This window comes from Merops nubicus, unplaced genomic scaffold (assembly GCF_000691845.1).
Source record: "Merops nubicus isolate BGI_N331 unplaced genomic scaffold, ASM69184v1 scaffold8212, whole genome shotgun sequence".
Classification (NCBI taxonomy): domain Eukaryota; kingdom Metazoa; phylum Chordata; class Aves; order Coraciiformes; family Meropidae; genus Merops; species Merops nubicus.
Window position 1 is genome coordinate 76,208 of NW_008595637.1, and position 18,091 is coordinate 94,298.

The following is an 18,091-nucleotide window of genomic DNA, read 5'->3' on the forward strand; positions in this document are numbered from 1 at the left end:
TTTATTAACTAATATTTCTTTCTGATTTTTTTTTCCCCTTTCCCCTCATCCTCCCTCCTCACTTTCCGTTTAGGGAAAGCAGACTGGAAGAAGAAAAATAAGTTTTTTTGGCAGAACTTTCGAAAGAACCAGAAAGGACTAATGAGGCAGACTTCAAAAGGTAAGTTGTTTTTAATGACACACAACCTATCCAGATAAAATAGAAGGAGCCAGCATCACAAAGGAGTGAAATTCGTTTGCAGCGACGTGGCAGCTGGGGGTCTGTGGGTCTGGAAGTTTTGCAGCTTTGGTTCATTGTGAAAGGGCTCAGAAAAGTGAGTCATTTTCCGTGGGACTGCAGACATGAGGCTGGGACACCTTCTGTCCTGACTGTCAGTGATGGCGCATGCACAAACTGATGTGGCGTGTACATATTTGTAACTAATATTAATTTGTAAATGAACAAGATGCCTTTTTTTTTTTTTTCTCGTCCTGACTTGTTGAGAGAAATGCTGATTTGTTTCAATTTGAGAGGTGTTTCTCCTTTGTCTGACATGTGGTTACTTTGACCTATTTGCTTTAGGCTTGAATCACAGAATGGTGGGGTTTGGAAGGGACCGCTGGACACCATCTTGTCCAACCCCCCCTGCCCAAGCAGATTTACCTAGAGCAGGTTGCACAGGCTTGCATTCAGGCATGTTTTGAAAGTCTTCAGAGAAGGAGACTCCACATCCTCTCTGGGGTGTCTGTTCCAGTGCTGTGAAAGCCTCACAGGGAAGAGCTTTTTCCTCATGTTTAGGTGGAACTTCCTGTGTTCTCATTTGTGACTATAGCTCCTTAATCCTGTTACTGGGCACCGCTGAAAAGAGACTCACCCCATCTTCTTGACCCCCACCCTTTAGATATTTATAAACATTGATAAGATGCCCTCTCAGTCTTCTCCAGGATGAATAGACCCAGGTCTCTCAGCCTTTCCTCCTAAGACAGATGTTCTAGTCACCTAATCATCTTTGTAGCCCTCTGTTGGACTCTCCAGTAGTTCCTTGTCTCTCTTGAACTGGTGAGCCCACGACTGGCAGGACAACCTTCTGGTATGTCAGCCACTCTTCCCAGTTTAGTATCATCAGCAAAGTTTCTGGAGGTACACTCTGTGACTTCATCCAGGTCATTGATGAGTATGTTGAACAAAACTGGACCCAGTAGTGACCCCTGGGGAGCACCACTAACAGCAACGGGCCTCCAGCTAGAGTCTGCGCTGCTGATCACAACCTTCAGAGCTCTGTAGTTCAGCCAGTTCTCAATCCACCTCACTGTCCACTTGTCTAACCACACTTCCTGAGCTTACCTGTGAGGATGTTATGGGAGTGTCAAAAGCCTTGTTGAAGTCAACAGTAGACAGTATTCACTGCTTTCCCCTCATCTACCCTGCTAGTCACACCATCATAGAAGACTATTGGAGTAGTTAAGCATGATTTCCCCTTGTTGAATTTGTGCTGACTACTCCTGATCATCTTCTTTTCTCTCACATACTTAGAAATTACTTCCACAATGAGTAATTGTATGACCTTTCCAGGGATGGAGGTGAGGGTGACTGACCTGTAATTTCCTGGATCCTTCCTGTCTTTTTTGAAGACTGGAGTAACATTAGCTTTCTTCCAGTTCCCCAGAATCTCTGAATAATCCCCACATGTAACCATTAGATCCATGTGTTACTAACAGATGCTTCTCCATGTCACTGTGTCTGTGTTCAGACAGACTGAAAGATGACAGGAGCCCACTTAGGAGGTCGAAAAGGGGCACGTTTGCCCTTTCACTTAAGTGTGGGTCCTTGCTGGCTCTCCAGTCAAGTTCTAATTATCCGTGCTGACATGCCAAGCACATACCAAAAGGAGAGGTCCCAGAGTTGAAATCCCAAATACTTTCAGCACCATCTGGCAGCTCAGTGACTGGTTAGATAGCCTGAACAGATCAGGGGACGTGTCCAGTCAGATCCATGTGGCAACCAGGTTTCAGAGCACTGGGTAGAATCCAGTTTCATTGCCCCACTCTGTGCGTGACCTCTTACACCTCCTTGCTATCTCTGTGCTTTTTTCCTGCAGGAGAGGACGTAGGGTATGTAGCCAGTGAGATCACGATGAGCGATGAGGAGCGGATCCAGCTGATGATGATGGTCAAAGAGAAGATGATCACCATTGAGGAAGCACTTGCTAGGGTATGATATGTACCTACTTCAGTTCCTTGAGAAACATGTTTTAGAATGTAGGATATGCCAATTTGGAGTTTTCATTTGCTCAGAAAACATAGGGGAAGCGGGAAAAGGCCTGCCTGTTTATCACATCAATATTTAGCAATTAATTTGTTTATGGGTAAATAACAGATTTAACTCAACAAAAAAGGGATGTCCAGTGCACAGTAAACTAATGGAGTCCTAAAAGCATTTGCTGCTTTGCATTGGCAATAAAAGGTGCCAGTCAGAGAAAAGCTCAAGTGTAGATTTTTTCACTGCAGCTGTCTGAAGTACAGGAGAGGAGTCTCACCTGTACTAGCTTTTATTTATCACATATGTCCACAATTTTAAGTACTTAAAAGAATACTTCAGGTTTTGCTGGGTTTGCCTTCTTTGTTTCAGAACACTTGTATTTCTTAACTATTTTCCTGCTGCTAATGGCTGAAGGGCAGTTTGATTGAAGACTTCCATTTCAAGCAACTAAAACTTTTAAAAATACAAACATTCAAGCTAAAATTTCTTCTGCTTGTTTCTTAGCCAAAAAGGTGATGTTTTGTTTTAATAGCCTTCAAGTAAACATATTCATCCAGTTTTGTCATTTGATATGAAAAATCAACATGAATGTATTTTTTAATAAGTACAGTGACTGTCACAAGTGTTTCTTTATAAAATCAAAATGTTAATGAAACACAAGAAAAATAAATGTAAGGTATTGTATTTGTGCAGCGATAGGGTTGAGATTTTGATTGGTCAGGAGCCAAAAGGTCAGCGTTTGAGGTTTCCACATGACTTCTGAACTTTGTAACCTTGTGCAAAATTCTGTGATGGAACACAGGTTATTCTGAATGGCTCCATTAGAGGTGTAGATTTAGATCATGAATTGGCACTCAGATAAATGCTTATGCTAGCATACTACATCTAGAAATAGATATCCTAGAATATAAAATTGTTACTATCTGAAGAAAATATTGCTTTGCCAGGAATCATATAATGGGGAAAAAAAAAAAAAAGGCAACATTTTAAAGCTACCAGGTGGTAATATTGGGAATGATTTACTTTTTTGCTGTCAAAAATTTGGGGGGGAGACTTGTACCTAACCTGTGTGGTTCATACATGTACTGGTACTGTTCCCATCTAGTGGTCTGAGCTGCTAGCAGCAACTTTTCTTTCTTTTTATGTGTATATATATATATCTCACCAATTCTTATTTCTCAACAGTTTGACTCAAGTAAGATTGGTTTTATGTCTTTAAGCCTTTTATTGGAAGATGGGAGAGATGGTCTTTTCTTTTAAATTTATAAAAAATGGTTCCTCGTCTTTACTGCAGATCATTTTCCTTATGAAGAAAATTGGCAGCCTATTGTGATTTAGTCTGTCTGCTGTAAACAGTGCCTCTGAGATGGGGATGTGTAGTTTGTGTTTTACCAATGACAGTTCATCAAAATTCAGTATTTACAGTTCACTCCCTTTTAAGAATAAGAAAAAAAAAACCCTCATTATTAAATGTTGAAACATGCAAAAGTTCTGATTTTCCTAGTTCCATAACGATATGGTGCAGGAGGGAGGAAACTGAAAGGATTCTAAGTTTTGCTATTTTAATGAATATTGAAAGTTCCTTCTTACTGGGAAATGTTCTCTCTTTCTTTCATATTTCAGCTGAAGGAGTATGAAGCCCAACACAGGCAGTCAAGCACTGTAGAAGCCACAGAATGGCCTGATGGTTCTTACTCAACATTTGATGGGTCTTCCAACTGTAATGTAAGTAACTGTCATTCTGATATAGCTCCTCAGTATAGTTTAATATTTGAATTCTTCTATTGCAGTACAGAAATATCCTGATTTATATTGTGATTTCTTTAATAGCAAATGTATCCTTTGACCTTGTGATGCTATGTTCCATCTGCAGAAAATCTTTAACATGAATTTTAAATCTTCAGGGTCTGTTGTCATAGATTTTGAGAGTCTTATTGTTTTGGTGTGTTTGTTTGTTTTGTTTTGTTTTTTCCCCCATTTTAAATTTGGCCCTTTGTCACTGAGCTTCAAAAGCGTAAGTGATCCCCGGCAAAAATGCCCATGTTCAACCTGCACATAAAAGGGTTTTAGGTTGTTTAGAGGCAACTGTTTCACTTTGCTGATCCACAGTAACTGGGAAGTAACATTCTTCCGGCCTTCCTCGCCCTTGCTGATACCCTCTAAATGAAGGTCTAGCTAACTCCTGGCTGCCAGCTGCTTTCAAACAGTTCTACCTCTGTGTTTGCTAACTCTGAGCTCAGAGAGCTTGCAGCTTTTGTAAGACCCATAAGCAGTAAGTCCGTTTTCCTCTCTCATTTTTACTTTTAAGCTATGTAGCTTTTTTTGGTTTTGTGGGCACCAGACTGTCTTTGTGTCATGCCATACTGAATTAATTATTTTTTCCTTCCAAATATCTTCATTTTCACAGAGTAATCTATTCCACTTCATTTCTTTAATTGAAATTTCACAGATAAATCTTAGAGAACAATACATTCGGCTGTCAAATCCAAGTTCTTTGTAACTCATAGAATTGATTCATAGGCTTTTGAAACTATTGATTGATTTATTTAATTTATTGTCAATGGAATTTCCTGCTAACTGCAGCAAACAGCTTCTTGTCCCTAAATGAAAAGAGGAATGCTATGTCATTTTATGAGATGTTTAAAATATTTTGTGGTGGAGAAGGATTTTCTTGTTTGTATTAAAAAAAAAAACAAAACTATGTCCATCTCTAGTTAGATGGGAGCAGAGCATATAGTCTGTTCTGATATACAAAAAATGTGCAAAGAACAAAGAAGGAAGGATCCTGACTCTTCTGCACTGATTGTTTAACTGGCTGAAAGGTGCCTTGATATTTTCCCGTCTAGTATTTATAGCCTGAACTTTCCCTTCTTAAGGCCTTTGGCTAAGGTCCCTATAGCATAAAATCCCCAAAACTCTCATTTACCATGGTCAAATGTTAGAAGGATACTGAATTTCTCCCTTAAATCTTCTGATAGCAGTTTACGCTTGTGTTGAAGTTACTGAAAGCTGTATATACCTCTAAGGGCCAAACATGACTCAGTATTTCCTCCCCAATGGAACTACTTGGCACTTTTTCTATAAAATTGTTTTCCTAAGCTATCTTTACACTTCAAGCCAAGAGCTCTGTTGCCTCTCTTTGCTGTTCTGAAAGGATTTGAACCATCTTCCTTCTAGTTTAAAGGGGGGGGGGGGAAATATCTATTCCATCGTTACTTGTCAAGGCTTTTGCCCTTGCTTCTAATTTTTACCCTGGTTACACTTAATGAAAGCTGTGAAACTGCTTGCCTTCAAGGAAAAGCAGATTGTCTGCAGAAATGAAAGTTCATGCTAGAAAAAAAAGTCAGCTTCCTTTTTCCAACAGAGCTTTCCTCTTTCCAACAGAAAAGAAACTAGGGTTATTTGAAGTGAAAGACTTTGGGCTGTAATTGACATGCAAGAGGGAAAAAACAAACAGTGCAAAGTACCAGATATGCCTAGAGATAGGGTATGTGTTCACACAGACTGTTTTACCCAAAGGACATCTCTATTACTCTGAAATGTCCAGCTTTTGAGATGTGCAAAGGTAGTTATAAACATTCTGTCAGGTGGCCTACTGTTTTCTAACCTCAAAAAGTAATTGAAAATAGGAGTCACCGAAACTGAAGTTTCTGGTGTAAGTTAAAACTTCTTGGGAAATGGCTCTTCTGGTTCTGCTGGCATTTTTTCTGATGTCTTTTTTTTTTTTTTTCTTCAGTGTCATGGCCAAATTGTTGTTGTTAATGGAACATTGTGATCATGCACGATCATTTTGTAAACACTTTGTCCACACAAATAATAAAAGCGAATGGCATGATCATAGAATCATAGAATGGCTTAGGTTGGAAGGGACCCTAGAGATCATCTAATCCAATTTCCTTGCCATGGGCAGGCACACCTCTCAACTAGTCTAGCATAACAGCAGGTTGAGGGAATTTAGAAAAATAGTATTTTTTAGTTGACTTGCTATACATTTGTTTGGTAACCTTGGGAATTTGAGAGATATCAAGACACTAGTATAATGGTTGTTTGGGTGTTTTGGTTTTTTTCTTTCCAAATTGTATCTTTGCAGGCAGGGAGGCCTGTTGGTACTTAGGAGGACTTGGGAGGATGGTTCACTAGGTTTTTCTGTAGAATCTTAGTCTAACTTTGCACAATAACTATATTTCAGGAAGAAAAAAAAGAAAAAAAGCCATAGAATTTAAGCAATGAGAGAGTCTAAAAATAAAGGCAGAATGTCTGGAGAGTTTGGAGTCTTGAAGTACTGCATTGCTTTCAAGTGTCCTCTGCTCACAGCATAAGAACAGCCACCTACAAAATGACATCTAAAGGGCAAATATTCTTAGTTGTTGTTATTTTGCTTTGTAAAAGACTTTTTTTTTTTTTTTAAACTTGTATAGCTGTCATGTGTTTATGACTAATATCACTGATGTTGACCCGTAACTCACTTTAAAGACGATTTAAGGATTATTTTCCCTGGCTCCTCCCCTTTTAAATTACTATGCCAGGAAATGGAAACTTGCATTTTGTACCCTTACAAAACTAAACCCTAAAGATGAACCGCAAAGGATCGAAGGGTCATCATCTCAGCATCTGAACAGAGGCAGCCCAGTGTCATTGCTGTGCTAATTGTATGTTCTGTTTCTTTGCTCTTAAGAAACAAACAAACAAAGGCCTTTCCAAGTCAGTAGGTGACTTGGATCTCTGCCATTTTAGAGCAGTCTGTAGGTTTTGGTCTCACTACTGTGGTCCTTTTGTTTCACAATGAAGTATGCATTTTATTTATTTGCTAAAGTGGGAATGCAGTTGAAACTGTTTTTCTTTTTAGTCAAATATATCAAAACTCTAAAATGCCTCATCATATTTTACAAGTTTATTTCTGAATATTTATGTTTCATCTGTGTTGGAATGAAGGCTGCTTACAGTAATGCTAGACAAGCTTTCATTGCCTTGTGCCAAGCGCTGGGATGTAAAGCAGGTGCAGATTACAAATGGATCCCTTTCTGGATTTTAGATAAGGGCCTGTTTGTCCTCAGGAGTCAGAAAGTCCATGGAAAGAGAGGACTTCAAAATTGTATCAATTCTTTCTTTACACTGAGGTGCCTTTTATGCTTCTTAAAGATAGAAGCTCATTTGATAACTTTTGGGGCTGAAATTCTCAGTTCATCGAAACTAGGGCTGCCTCATCCCCCAAGCCCTGCTGGTACAGTTCCAGCCCAGCTTGGAGGACTAGCATTAGGAGAAATGAGTATAAATCCTTTCCTGTGCCTTCTGCTGGAGGACTACCAATTGGTACCAGTTGCCATGTTTGATGCTGGAGTGTTGGAAAGGAGAGAAGCAGGAGGGAGGTGGTGACAAAAGTGTGTCATATGTGTGCTGCCACAGAAACAAAGCACTAACTTTGCTGGCAGTTTCTGTAGATGCAAGTTGAAGGAAGTTGTTATTATCTCTGGACTGAGCTGTTTTGTTGGTCTCATCAGGCTTCTGTGTTTCGGTTTTGGTCAGTGGATAAGGGTCAGCCATACAGAGCGCATTCATGTGAGCTTCCAGGTAGTGTAGCTGGCCTCTGTCTGAAGGGTGCTACAGTGAACTGTGCTCCCCCCAAGACCTCCCCACCTGCCTCACATGGCCTTAGCAGCTTCTGGAGAGAGGCCATAAAATTTATGAGCAGGGAGAACAAAACCAGCATGTCCTTCCAACAGTATGACCCAAAGATGGGCAGTGGGAAGCCTGCAGTGCTGGTTTACTTCTCTGCCCACCCACCACTTCTTAACCTAGGACTGTCAGCGTAGCACCATCACCAATAGGAAGCTGGCACCCCGGTTGTTTTCACAGAGGAGAGTGGCAGCAGTAGTGCAGATGTAGAGGCATGCTCTGCATATCTGCATCTGCTGTGAGGCCAGTGCTGGGGAAAACTTCCCCTTCCTTGTTGCTCTTTTCCATCTTCCACCGATCCGCTTCATAACATGGCAGCAAATTGAGTCCATGCAGCAACAGCTCTAACTGGAGTGAGATCATCTCTTGTCTTCATATTATTTCCGGAGGACATTTTCATTTACGAAGTTATTAAATGGGGATAAAAATTGAAAGGATGTACATTATTTGGTTTGTGTCTACCACTGGTGTCACAGGCAGAAGAACAGGCAAGAACGGACTTTGTGTCATATTCCTTTAAATCCAAGAGATGCTGAAGCTGTTGGATCAGGATTTGTACCTGTGGTACAAAGCTGACTCTGACAAATGATGAAGTCTAATAGAATTATCTCTGGCTCACGACAGTCATTACTGTGTTGTTTGGTGAGTGTGAAGAGTAGGAAGAAAGGAAATAATTACAGTATAACTTCTGGAGCACCAATTACCTTGACTAAATGTGACTACAGCAAATCCACATTCTTCAGGGTTATACTGTATTTCAGTGATTCAGATTGTGGATGCTTTCCAAACACAGCAATTTTAAAATTGATTTTTATTCTTATTACTAATGGATTCCTAAAATGTTTAACCATTTGTTACCATTAGTATTGCTCATACTACAGAACTGTTACAGGAAAGAGGAAAACTCTCCTTTTGGTATAGTCCATTTAGCTTGTTAGGACTAAGCTCAAAGTTGATGCATATTGGGAATCAGCATTGGATATCAATGGAGGCTAGAGTATGATTAGGGTTTTTTTTAATTTAACCAGTAGCGTTTAAGCTGAAGCAACATGGATGCTTGGAGCATTTTGAAAGCTACGTACTACATTATCCCCATTTTTGCTGTTACCACAGGACTTACCATTTTTGTAATGTTCTTTTTCCCGTGGAAGGCTGAAGGCTGGAAGAGAATGTTTCTATGTTTCAGTTCTTGGAGAGCTTGTTGTCAATTCTAGGCCCTGCATGCTCTCTGAAGTAGCAAAGGGGAGTTGTTGCTGACCATGAATATGAATGAATGCAGAGCTTTTGTCTTTGCTCCAGAGTGTAGTGACCCAGCTTCTGTTAAGATTTCCTGAAAGGCACTGATGTGCCTTATTGTATTGGATGGTGTATTTATTATTGCTATTCAAGGTCCTATAATACTGTCAGTGCCTAGTAACTGTTAGGATGAAGAAAGAGCCTGTAATAAGACAAGGCCTCAAAATTCCCACACTAGATGCCTGCGGCAGGGACCTGTCCTGGGAAGCACTGGTTGCCCTCCTTCTTCACTGATCTCAGGGACAGCGTTCAGCACATCTCAGTAAAAGCCAGGAGCAGTAGAATTACTACATTTTTTTATGATCTTTTTCTCCCTCTCTATCCATGCATAAGAGCAGGGTTTCCCATGGGCGCAGTAATAAAAAACCTTCATGGGAGAGACACAAGTCATCATTATGGTTCCCAGAACACAACACAGTCTTAGCTGAGGTCAGTGCTGTGGGGTGATGATAGAAGCAAGAGACCATTGATTGATGTATTCGTGTTTGATTTTCCAGAACGCTGTAAGGAGTTCTTTACCTGTTTGGCATGAAATTTTCAAGAATTTGCAGGAGAAACACATTTATTTAGGAATAAAACTGTATCACTTCTGTAGATTATTTACCATGCAAGACCTGCCTGTATTGTCATCACATACAGCTTGACTAGGTGTGTGTCCCTGGTGGGACTAAACACTGTCACCAGAGAATGGTGCCGATCAGTTCACAGTAACATAGCCCAAGTACAGCTCCTGCTCGCTGCCAGTAGGAATTGCTCCTGCCGATGTGAAGACTGGATGTAATTATTCTGTCATACGGTCTGCAAAAAATCTTCCTGCTATCATGACTCAGAGAAGACAGCTTACAGTAATGTGCAGGCAACAACTGTAATTAAGCATGTTCATAACCACTTCTGTTTTAACTGCATTCAGACAAGCTCTGTTGACTTACTTTACCACAAAACGTCTGGCCGCGAATTTGGGGAGGGTAGGAGGTGGGAAGGCAAATTAATTTAATATTCATTTTAACAGATTACTTGGTGCTTTTTTTAATACCTTTTTGCCCTTGGGCAGCTGCCTGCTTTTTCTGCCTATTACCCAGAGGGTGGAGGATGGTGGCAACAACTTTTTCCTATTCTCCCTGCATGCATCAGCCAGCAGGAGATGCTGTAATCCACGGTGTGGTCTCCCTGCCCCCGTCTTTTCTGTGACCAAGCCTTGGTGTTAAATTAGAAAAAAGCCTTGCTCAGTTCAAGAATTAGGAATCTCAAAAGCCATGTGTTTCACTGCCTTATTTGGCAGACCCAGGCTGAATAATCTTTACTTGTGGTACAACAGAAAATTTTAATTGCGCTCCTGTCCGTTACCACTTGCCCCCTCTCCCCGCTGCTGGTGTTTCCTTCCTTGCATTTAGGATGGCAATGTTAATAGTTTGATTGTTTGAAAATACTGTAAGAATGTAATTTAAATTACTACACCCTTCACTAAAGGGCTTTCATTTTTTCTTTTTCTTTTTTTTTTTTTTAATTTTGATATGACTGTCACTGTATTTCATGTATTGCTGGTCCATCCTTGGTTTTCTGGAAAGCCGGGAGGTTGGTTTCCAGCACCAGTGGTGTACCCCATTCATTAATAGTACAGCCTACACTAAAGAATAAGGATTCTCCCCAGGCTCTCTTAGCCTTGCCAAAACACAAGATGCAGTTGAGAGAGCCTTGTTAGAGAACCTCTTTCCCATGAGTAGAGGAGTCTGCAGGAGTAGTGGAAAGGAATGCTGTGTTGTAACGGGTAGGGAATAATGTAATACAGAGCTTCATTCTGACACATACACCTACCTATGACAAGCGGTACATGAGTACAGTTGTAGTGTCATTAAAATTAATTATACTAATCAGTGAGAGAAACACTTTGCCATAAGGAAATGTGTCTGGCTTGCAGATGCAAGCATTGGCAATGTGCTTCTCAAAATTGACTAAAACCTGGAAACAGTTAACATTTAGGAATTTGCCTAAGCAGCTATTCTAGTATCAAGACAGACCTCCTGGGAGAATTAAATTTTTGTGCTCTCGTTACTTACAACAAATATTTCCCACTAATTTCAGCAAGTATTGTCGTCACCAGCTAATGTGTAATATATCTTTCACCAACGTAGCCGTTGGATGCTCCTTTGATTTCCTTGTAAGTAATCACAGACCAAACTCAGACATGGTTACCTTGGGGGTCTGACATGTCCACTGCATGTTTGAGACTTACACAGCCCTTGAAATTCATGCTCTTGCAGTTAATTATGTGAAGTGGCAAAAACATTCATGACCTCTATTAATTTTCTGAAAATTTTGAAGGCCTTTATTTGTAACCTCAGGATACCATGTGGATTATCACTCTGAGCTTCACACAGTTTTCTATAAACAGCCTCTGCAAGGATTAGGGGTTTGCGAAACTTGCTTAGTGAAACCCAAAACCTTCAAAACTCAAGTTGTAAAGCTCCAAACTTAGAACGTTTTCACTCATGGCCATGAACTTTTAAGGGAATCTGGGATACACTTCAAGGAAGTTGCTGTCATGTTTCGTTTGATGCGGGCTGGTATGTTATTGAAATTGGACAACACCAGCTGGTTTTATCTGAAGCTTAGAATTTTCCATAAGGTTTTACCTCAGAGTTTTGGGGCTGAAGTAATTCAGGAGTAAGAACCCAACTACAACACACCAGTAAATCTCATTTACATGACTGCTAGGGAGCAGGAAAGCTGTGTTCAGTCACTAGTACAGAGATGGAGAAACGGTATTTGGCTAGGTGGGCATTACAATCAGCCAGTCATCAGAGCAAGTGGAAGTTTAGTCCCACTGTGATTTCACTGTGTGATTGATTGATCTGAGGCAAATCCAGATTAATGGGCCACTGATGGCATGGCCCTGAGTAAGGATAATCTTTTCTTGGCTTAAAGAGGGTTCTATTGTGGTATGCCTTTGCTGCTGCTTTCCACCAGTGGATGGCTGGTGGATAATTAGTAGAGGTTTTGGTCCGTGTTTTCTTGTGCTCTGAGAAAAGTTGTCCAAGTTCTGGATTTATCCGAGGTTTTGGGATTAGGTATAGTTGATTATAAGAGGAGTGTCAATTTACTTGAGCATCTCAGAATCTATTTCTTACAGAGAGAGTTCTGAGCTCAGCCAAGGAGGAGATGTTGGAAGTCAAACTATAATGCTTCATAAAGCCGCAGTGTGGCTAATTCTAGACCATTCTGAGATTTCTGAATTAAACATCATTTGCCTTTGCAGTTCTTACTGATGTTCTTTTTTATAGCACTGAAATCAAGGGGAAAGGAAAAAAGAAAGTTTCTAGGTTCACTAATGTAAAAACCATTTAAGCAAGGTTTATTTTTCTGCCAAATTATCCCTTTATAAAGGGAAACTTTCAGGATTATTTTTTTTTGTCAAAAGAATTAATAAGTGAAAATGAAAAAAAGCCTGGTAAAGGGCTTGAGTTATATTTCCTATAGACACAGCCTCCACTCTAGCGGTCGTGTTTGAGGGTCAGTCTTCGTCCTGGCTTTGCAGAGATTCTCTGTGTTTTTTTCTTTCACTGAAATTCCATAGACAGTAATTAAGGAACTGGAGGCCAGCAAGAGGTCAGCAAGCCTTCGTCAGTGAAAACAGGGATTGTTTGCCATGTACAACACTCCCTTTTTTCCTTGTGGTGAATAGAAGATTTGCTTAGAGCTGATGACTTATGCCTTTCTTGCAAGTTATGCAGCTAGCGAGTAACTGGGGGAATCAATCAGTGAGCAGAAAACAGCTAATTGAGTCCAGCATCGTGCTTTTTTCTTCTTTACATATTCAGCGCTGGAATCGGAGCCAGTTTGGTGTCCGATAATGTAACTCCGGAGAAGAAGCATTTTGTGCGCAGGATTCGGAGCGAATACAATACGTAAGAAGAAGTGTCTGCTCCTAAATTTTAGGGTTACGAAGCTGACAACAGTTGAGGACTCAGGGGGAATTACTCGAAACTGAGCTTTAGGCCTATAAATGCCGAAGCTGGTAAGTCACTGAGCATGGAGCGTGATGTGGAGAGGATGTGCCTCCTGTTTCAGACAGGGAGAAAGAGAAAAGGCTTTTGTGGTTATTCTTAGGCACGGCACAGCATGTGTAGCTTTTCTCAGTTCTATTCTTCTTCTCCTTGTGCTTTTAAATTCTTTTCTATTTTCCTTTCTCTGACTTTATCCAGGCACCTTCAATAAAAATTTTTTTAAAAGTTAGAGTGATTGTTTTTTTTGGCAGATGTAAAGCCTGTTAGAGAGAAAGGACACGTGTAGCCACGTCTCCTAAAGGAAACAGCAGAATCTCTTTACGTTTACTGTAGAGCTCGTAGTTCTGAAGTGGGCTAGCCAGGGCTTGGAGGATGTGATGTGATACACCCGTGAGTCTCAATGTGGGGTTTTGCCCCAGTTTCCTGAACAAGAATTGACTGATAGCCAAAAATAATTGCGGCTTGGGTTTAATCAGATATTAAGAGATTTTCTTGTTTCTTAGATGGGAGGTTTCCTAGGGATTTTCTTGTTTGAAGCTGAACTATTACTGGGCATAAAGCAAACTATAAAATTTAAGCATCTCTCTTAATGGCTTCACACAGCTCATGTAAATTCACATATGTTTTTGTTTATGGAACTGAAACAAATTAGTAAGTTATGATAGCTTTAACTGGATGTTGTCCTAGTGTTTCTTAAACATTTTATTAGGACCTGGCTAGCAGGCTTTGCCTACCTTGCATTTTTTAAGGGCTGCTGCTATAACCCTGAAGTGTTTCCAAACATAGTCCTGCCGAGAGCTAGCTACTTACTTCTGGTTTACATTTTACCAATTAATTCTAAGTACCCTAATAAACGTTAGTTTTCTCTCTGTGTGTGCATGCAGGCGTGTGTGAAGCGCTAATTCAAAGAGGGAGGTTAGGATTGTTATTTCTATGGTGTGTGAAATGGGCTGGATGTTAGAGAGCAGCAGAGCAAGGCGTATGCCCTGCCTCCAGAGCAGGCAGCAGCAAAAAGCCTGCGTGACAAAAGTAGGAGAGAAAGCAAAGACAGCACCGGGACCAGAACTATAGAGAGCTTCTTGAATATCAAAATACACGTGCTAATTTCCTATTTGTTACTGACTGTAAGACTTTTTACTTTGATCTTACATATGAGGTGATGCAAAGCGTGGCCTTTAGAGGTGCAGGAGTAGAAAGTTTTCCGTTCAGAAGAGACACTAGAGGTAGCAGAGGGAATTGATCTCTCCTGGATTTGAGAGCATCTTCACAGATTTGTGGCCATGTTTGTTAGCGGCGAAGAGCTGTGTGGTGGGGCTGGGCCTTGGCCCCTTTGTAGTTTTCCAGCCATGTGGTACGTGGTGGCCGCCGTCCTCCGCATGCAGTCCTTGGTGTTTCCAGATGCTGTTAATTTAGTCCCCGTTTCCCCGCAGTCCTTTGCGCGTTTGTGCAGCCGAGCTCTCCAAGCTGGCGAGTTTCCGCGCCGTGAGAGCACTGCAGATGTGCCGGGGAGGCACTTGCTCCAAGCGGCGCAGGGAGAGGCGGCTCCACCCGCCGGCCCCGCTAAGGGGCCCCGCAGGCTCCGCCCCGCCGGCCCCGCTAAGGGTCCCCGCAGGCTTCGACGGGTCCCCGGCACCCCGGCCGAGTCCTGCGCTCTCTTGAAAGCGAGCGCGATTTTTGTGCCTCGTCTTTGGCCAATTTGTAATGGTTTAAGGCTGTGGAGCCAGCTGTCTGCGATCTGATGTAATGTTGCCCTGGAAACCAGAAATGAAACACTTAAGCATTCACCACAGAATTACTACATACAGCATTAGCCAAAATAATTAAAAGTTGAGCCATATGGGCTTTCGGATGGAAAAATTTGGAGCGGAGGAGGTGGAAGTTAAGTTGTTCCTATTTGCAGTACTGCAAATCTGTTTGTTTTCCCCTTGGAGTGCAGGGAGAGGCCTGCTCGGGCAGGGCGCTGGGGGACAGGGAGATGGAGGAGCCTCCACTGGTTTACTCATGTACTTACTACTCTCCAAGAAGTCAGTTGCCTGGCCAGCCATGTGTTGGGGTGATTTTTTTCATCCAAAGTTGGGGACAGCCACCAAAAAATCAGTTCAGTCTCCATGGAAGCGGGGAGGGTAGAGTGGGTCAGGGAAGTCAAAGCATCGAAGTTCAGTGATTTCCAAATATGTCGCTTGTGGCCTGAATGCTTTACATTTCTGGTTTCTGTGTAGCATTAGATGTAAAAGAAGCATTGCTTAAGCTGGAAAAATAAGCTTTGTTTCCCATGTACCAATATGGAAACTTCTGGTAATTTAAGGCCCTTTTTTAAAATATTGTTTCAAAAACAGGAAGTGAATCAAAAGTAACCCTTTTCCAAAACAGTTTCATTTTTAAAGAATCAGCATTATTTGACAAGAAAGTTTCCCGAACAGCACCACTGGTATAGTCACCAACATTTTTTGGCCTTTTTGCATGAACATTTTAGCCATCATTTTCCTTTACTGAAGATTTTCTGTGCTACATGCTGTCCAGTATGATAGGAAATAGACTGCTGGAGAGAGACTGACTTTGGTTTTAGTCAACCCATTATCTGACAGTTCCTGTTGTTAGACACTAGATGTTCTTGCCTCTCTTGGCCGAGCACTGGCACTAGGAAGGATCTGTCGCTGCCCACAGAGGACCCCAGCTCGAAAAGGTGCCATGCAATCTGAAGTGGCAGTTGGCACTTGCTGACAATGAAGCTTCATTTATTTTGAAGTGTGTTGGGGAGCCTACCAGCCACTTGGGTTTGACATCAGTCATACCTTGCACTGACGCTATGTTGGTGCTCGCTTTTCTGTTGGTAGTTGTGAATGCACATGTCAGACGCGGTAAAACCTTTTGTTAGAGTTGTTGGGTCTTTGTAACCCTGAGGGGGTACAGGTCTTTATCATATACCAGTGGTGCAAAAGTAAGAGTAGCTGTTCATTCTTTGATGAAAACCTGGGTAGGAGTACTGGGTGTGAACTGTTCTCTAAGTCTTGGAGAGCTCAGAGTTTTACAAACAGTAGTCTTGCAAACCAAGGGTATACGAAAAATAATGAAGGAAAGCAATGATTTAGAGCAATTACACTTGAAATAAACATATCTCGAGTACAGAGTATGCATGATGGTTTCTTGCCAGGATGCGCTTAATGGCCTAAGAAGTCTTGACTGAACTTCTTGATTACAGTCAATAATCCATTCGTCATCTTATCTAAATATGTCTGTCTTGATGACATGTTACTAAGTTGTTCCAGCCATAATCTTTGAATTAATGCTCATCTTGCTGCTTAATTTATCTAGATATAAACAAGTCCGGTACTCTTTACATTTACCCTGTTTTTCCTGAAGGAAGTTTATTAATTACCTAGCTAGCCTGTACCCATAATAAACACATTCCTGTGGCTCTTGGATGGCAGAATGGTAATTCCTACTGCCACATGTGGTCCATTTGGTATTCCTTCTTGTTTTGGAGTAACATGAAGCTTGTGGGAAATCTGTAATTGACAGTGTCCTAGTTTGCTCTGGTGTGATTATGATGGTCTTGTGAGGTGTTTGCCTGCAACGTAATATTTCAGAGCTGCCCTGACACCTTCAGGCACTGTTTGTTCCTTTGAAAGCATACCCATGCAATTGCTAATTGGTGTCCTGCCCTGTGGCATCTACCATTATTACCACATCCTGATATTTAAGTGTATTAGAAAAGCAGAAAGCATTTTTATATTTAGCCTGTCTTTTATTCAGCCTCTGGATAAGCAAAAGGCATTTTTGCTGGGGAGGAGGAGAGACCGGCACTTTTTTTTTTCCCCAATTTTTTTTGGCTTGTGTTTGTTGGGGATTTTTCTTTTTTGTAAAGATTAATTAAGGAGAAGGAGAAAAGAGGATGAGCGCGCTGTGGAAACCCAGATATCTGCGCCGACAGGAAGTTGCATTGGGGGTTTTTAGAGCCAACCATTAAGAATGCAGCAAATTGGCTGGGACCGCGGGCGAAAACAAAGTAAGGTACATGATCTATACCACGCTCCAGCTGGAGCACGCGCTGCGTGAGGGAATGTGCAGCAGCACCCAGTGCCAGGGCTGTCCTGGCCAAGCCGGCGAGCCCTGCCAGCCTCCTCTCCTCTCCTTTCCTCTCCCATTCCCTTCCCTTCCCCCCACTGCCTTCCACATTCTGAACTGATTAAAACGGAGGAAGTAGCACATTGAACGTTGGATCTGGCTTGAAAATCGAAGTCGTCTTCTCGTTCACAAGGAATGGATTGTTTCAGCTTGTTGTGTCACTGCTGCTGGAGAGAGGGGAATTTTTTTTTGTCTCTGTAATGTTTGATACTTGAGGGAAAACAGCTGGAACTGAGCATACTGGATCAGATGCAAAACAAAACGGGATGCTGGGGAATATGGACTGCACTGTATATCTGAAAAGGTCAGAGTTTTCCCTTGGTCAGTGCTGGAGGAATGCTGTGTCCATCTTAATTCCAGCCTCAAGAGCCTTCAGGAGGAGTGTAGGGAGCAGGGAGGAGGAAAGGAATATTTTGTAGCTGTGGCAGTTCGTGAGCGAGGCAGATGAGGTCTCCTCCTTCCTTTTCCTTCCCATCCCTTTCTTGGGCTGCTGGTTTTGATCTTCTGGGAAGACTGAGGGGAAAAAAAAAAAGAGAAGTCGTCAATGACAGAGCTTCAGTTTGGAGAAGTTGTTTATAACCAGGTTTAAACAGCAAGTTCTGAGATGCCAGACAGACCAGTGACTGACCCAAACCGTGGGAGCATAACTGGTATGGTAAGAAGAGCCCTGGGAACCAGCCCTGCCTGAACCGTATTGAGAGAGGACGTGGAAGTAGTTATTACACAATGCATGGGAAGAAAGACAACGGCAGGAATG

General features: G+C 41.6%; 1 protein-coding gene across 1 annotated transcript in view; it reads left to right on the top strand.

Annotated features, from left to right (window-relative positions):
- SASH1 (SAM and SH3 domain containing 1) overlaps positions 1–18,091 on the top strand; it is a 98,696-nt gene that overhangs the window by 50,907 nt on the left and 29,698 nt on the right. Inside the window, exons 5-7 of the mRNA XM_008936129.1 lie at positions 74–160; positions 2,079–2,191; positions 3,863–3,964. Coding sequence (XP_008934377.1) covers positions 74–160; positions 2,079–2,191; positions 3,863–3,964 — 302 coding nt within the window. The remainder of the gene's footprint in view (positions 1–73; positions 161–2,078; positions 2,192–3,862; positions 3,965–18,091) is intronic.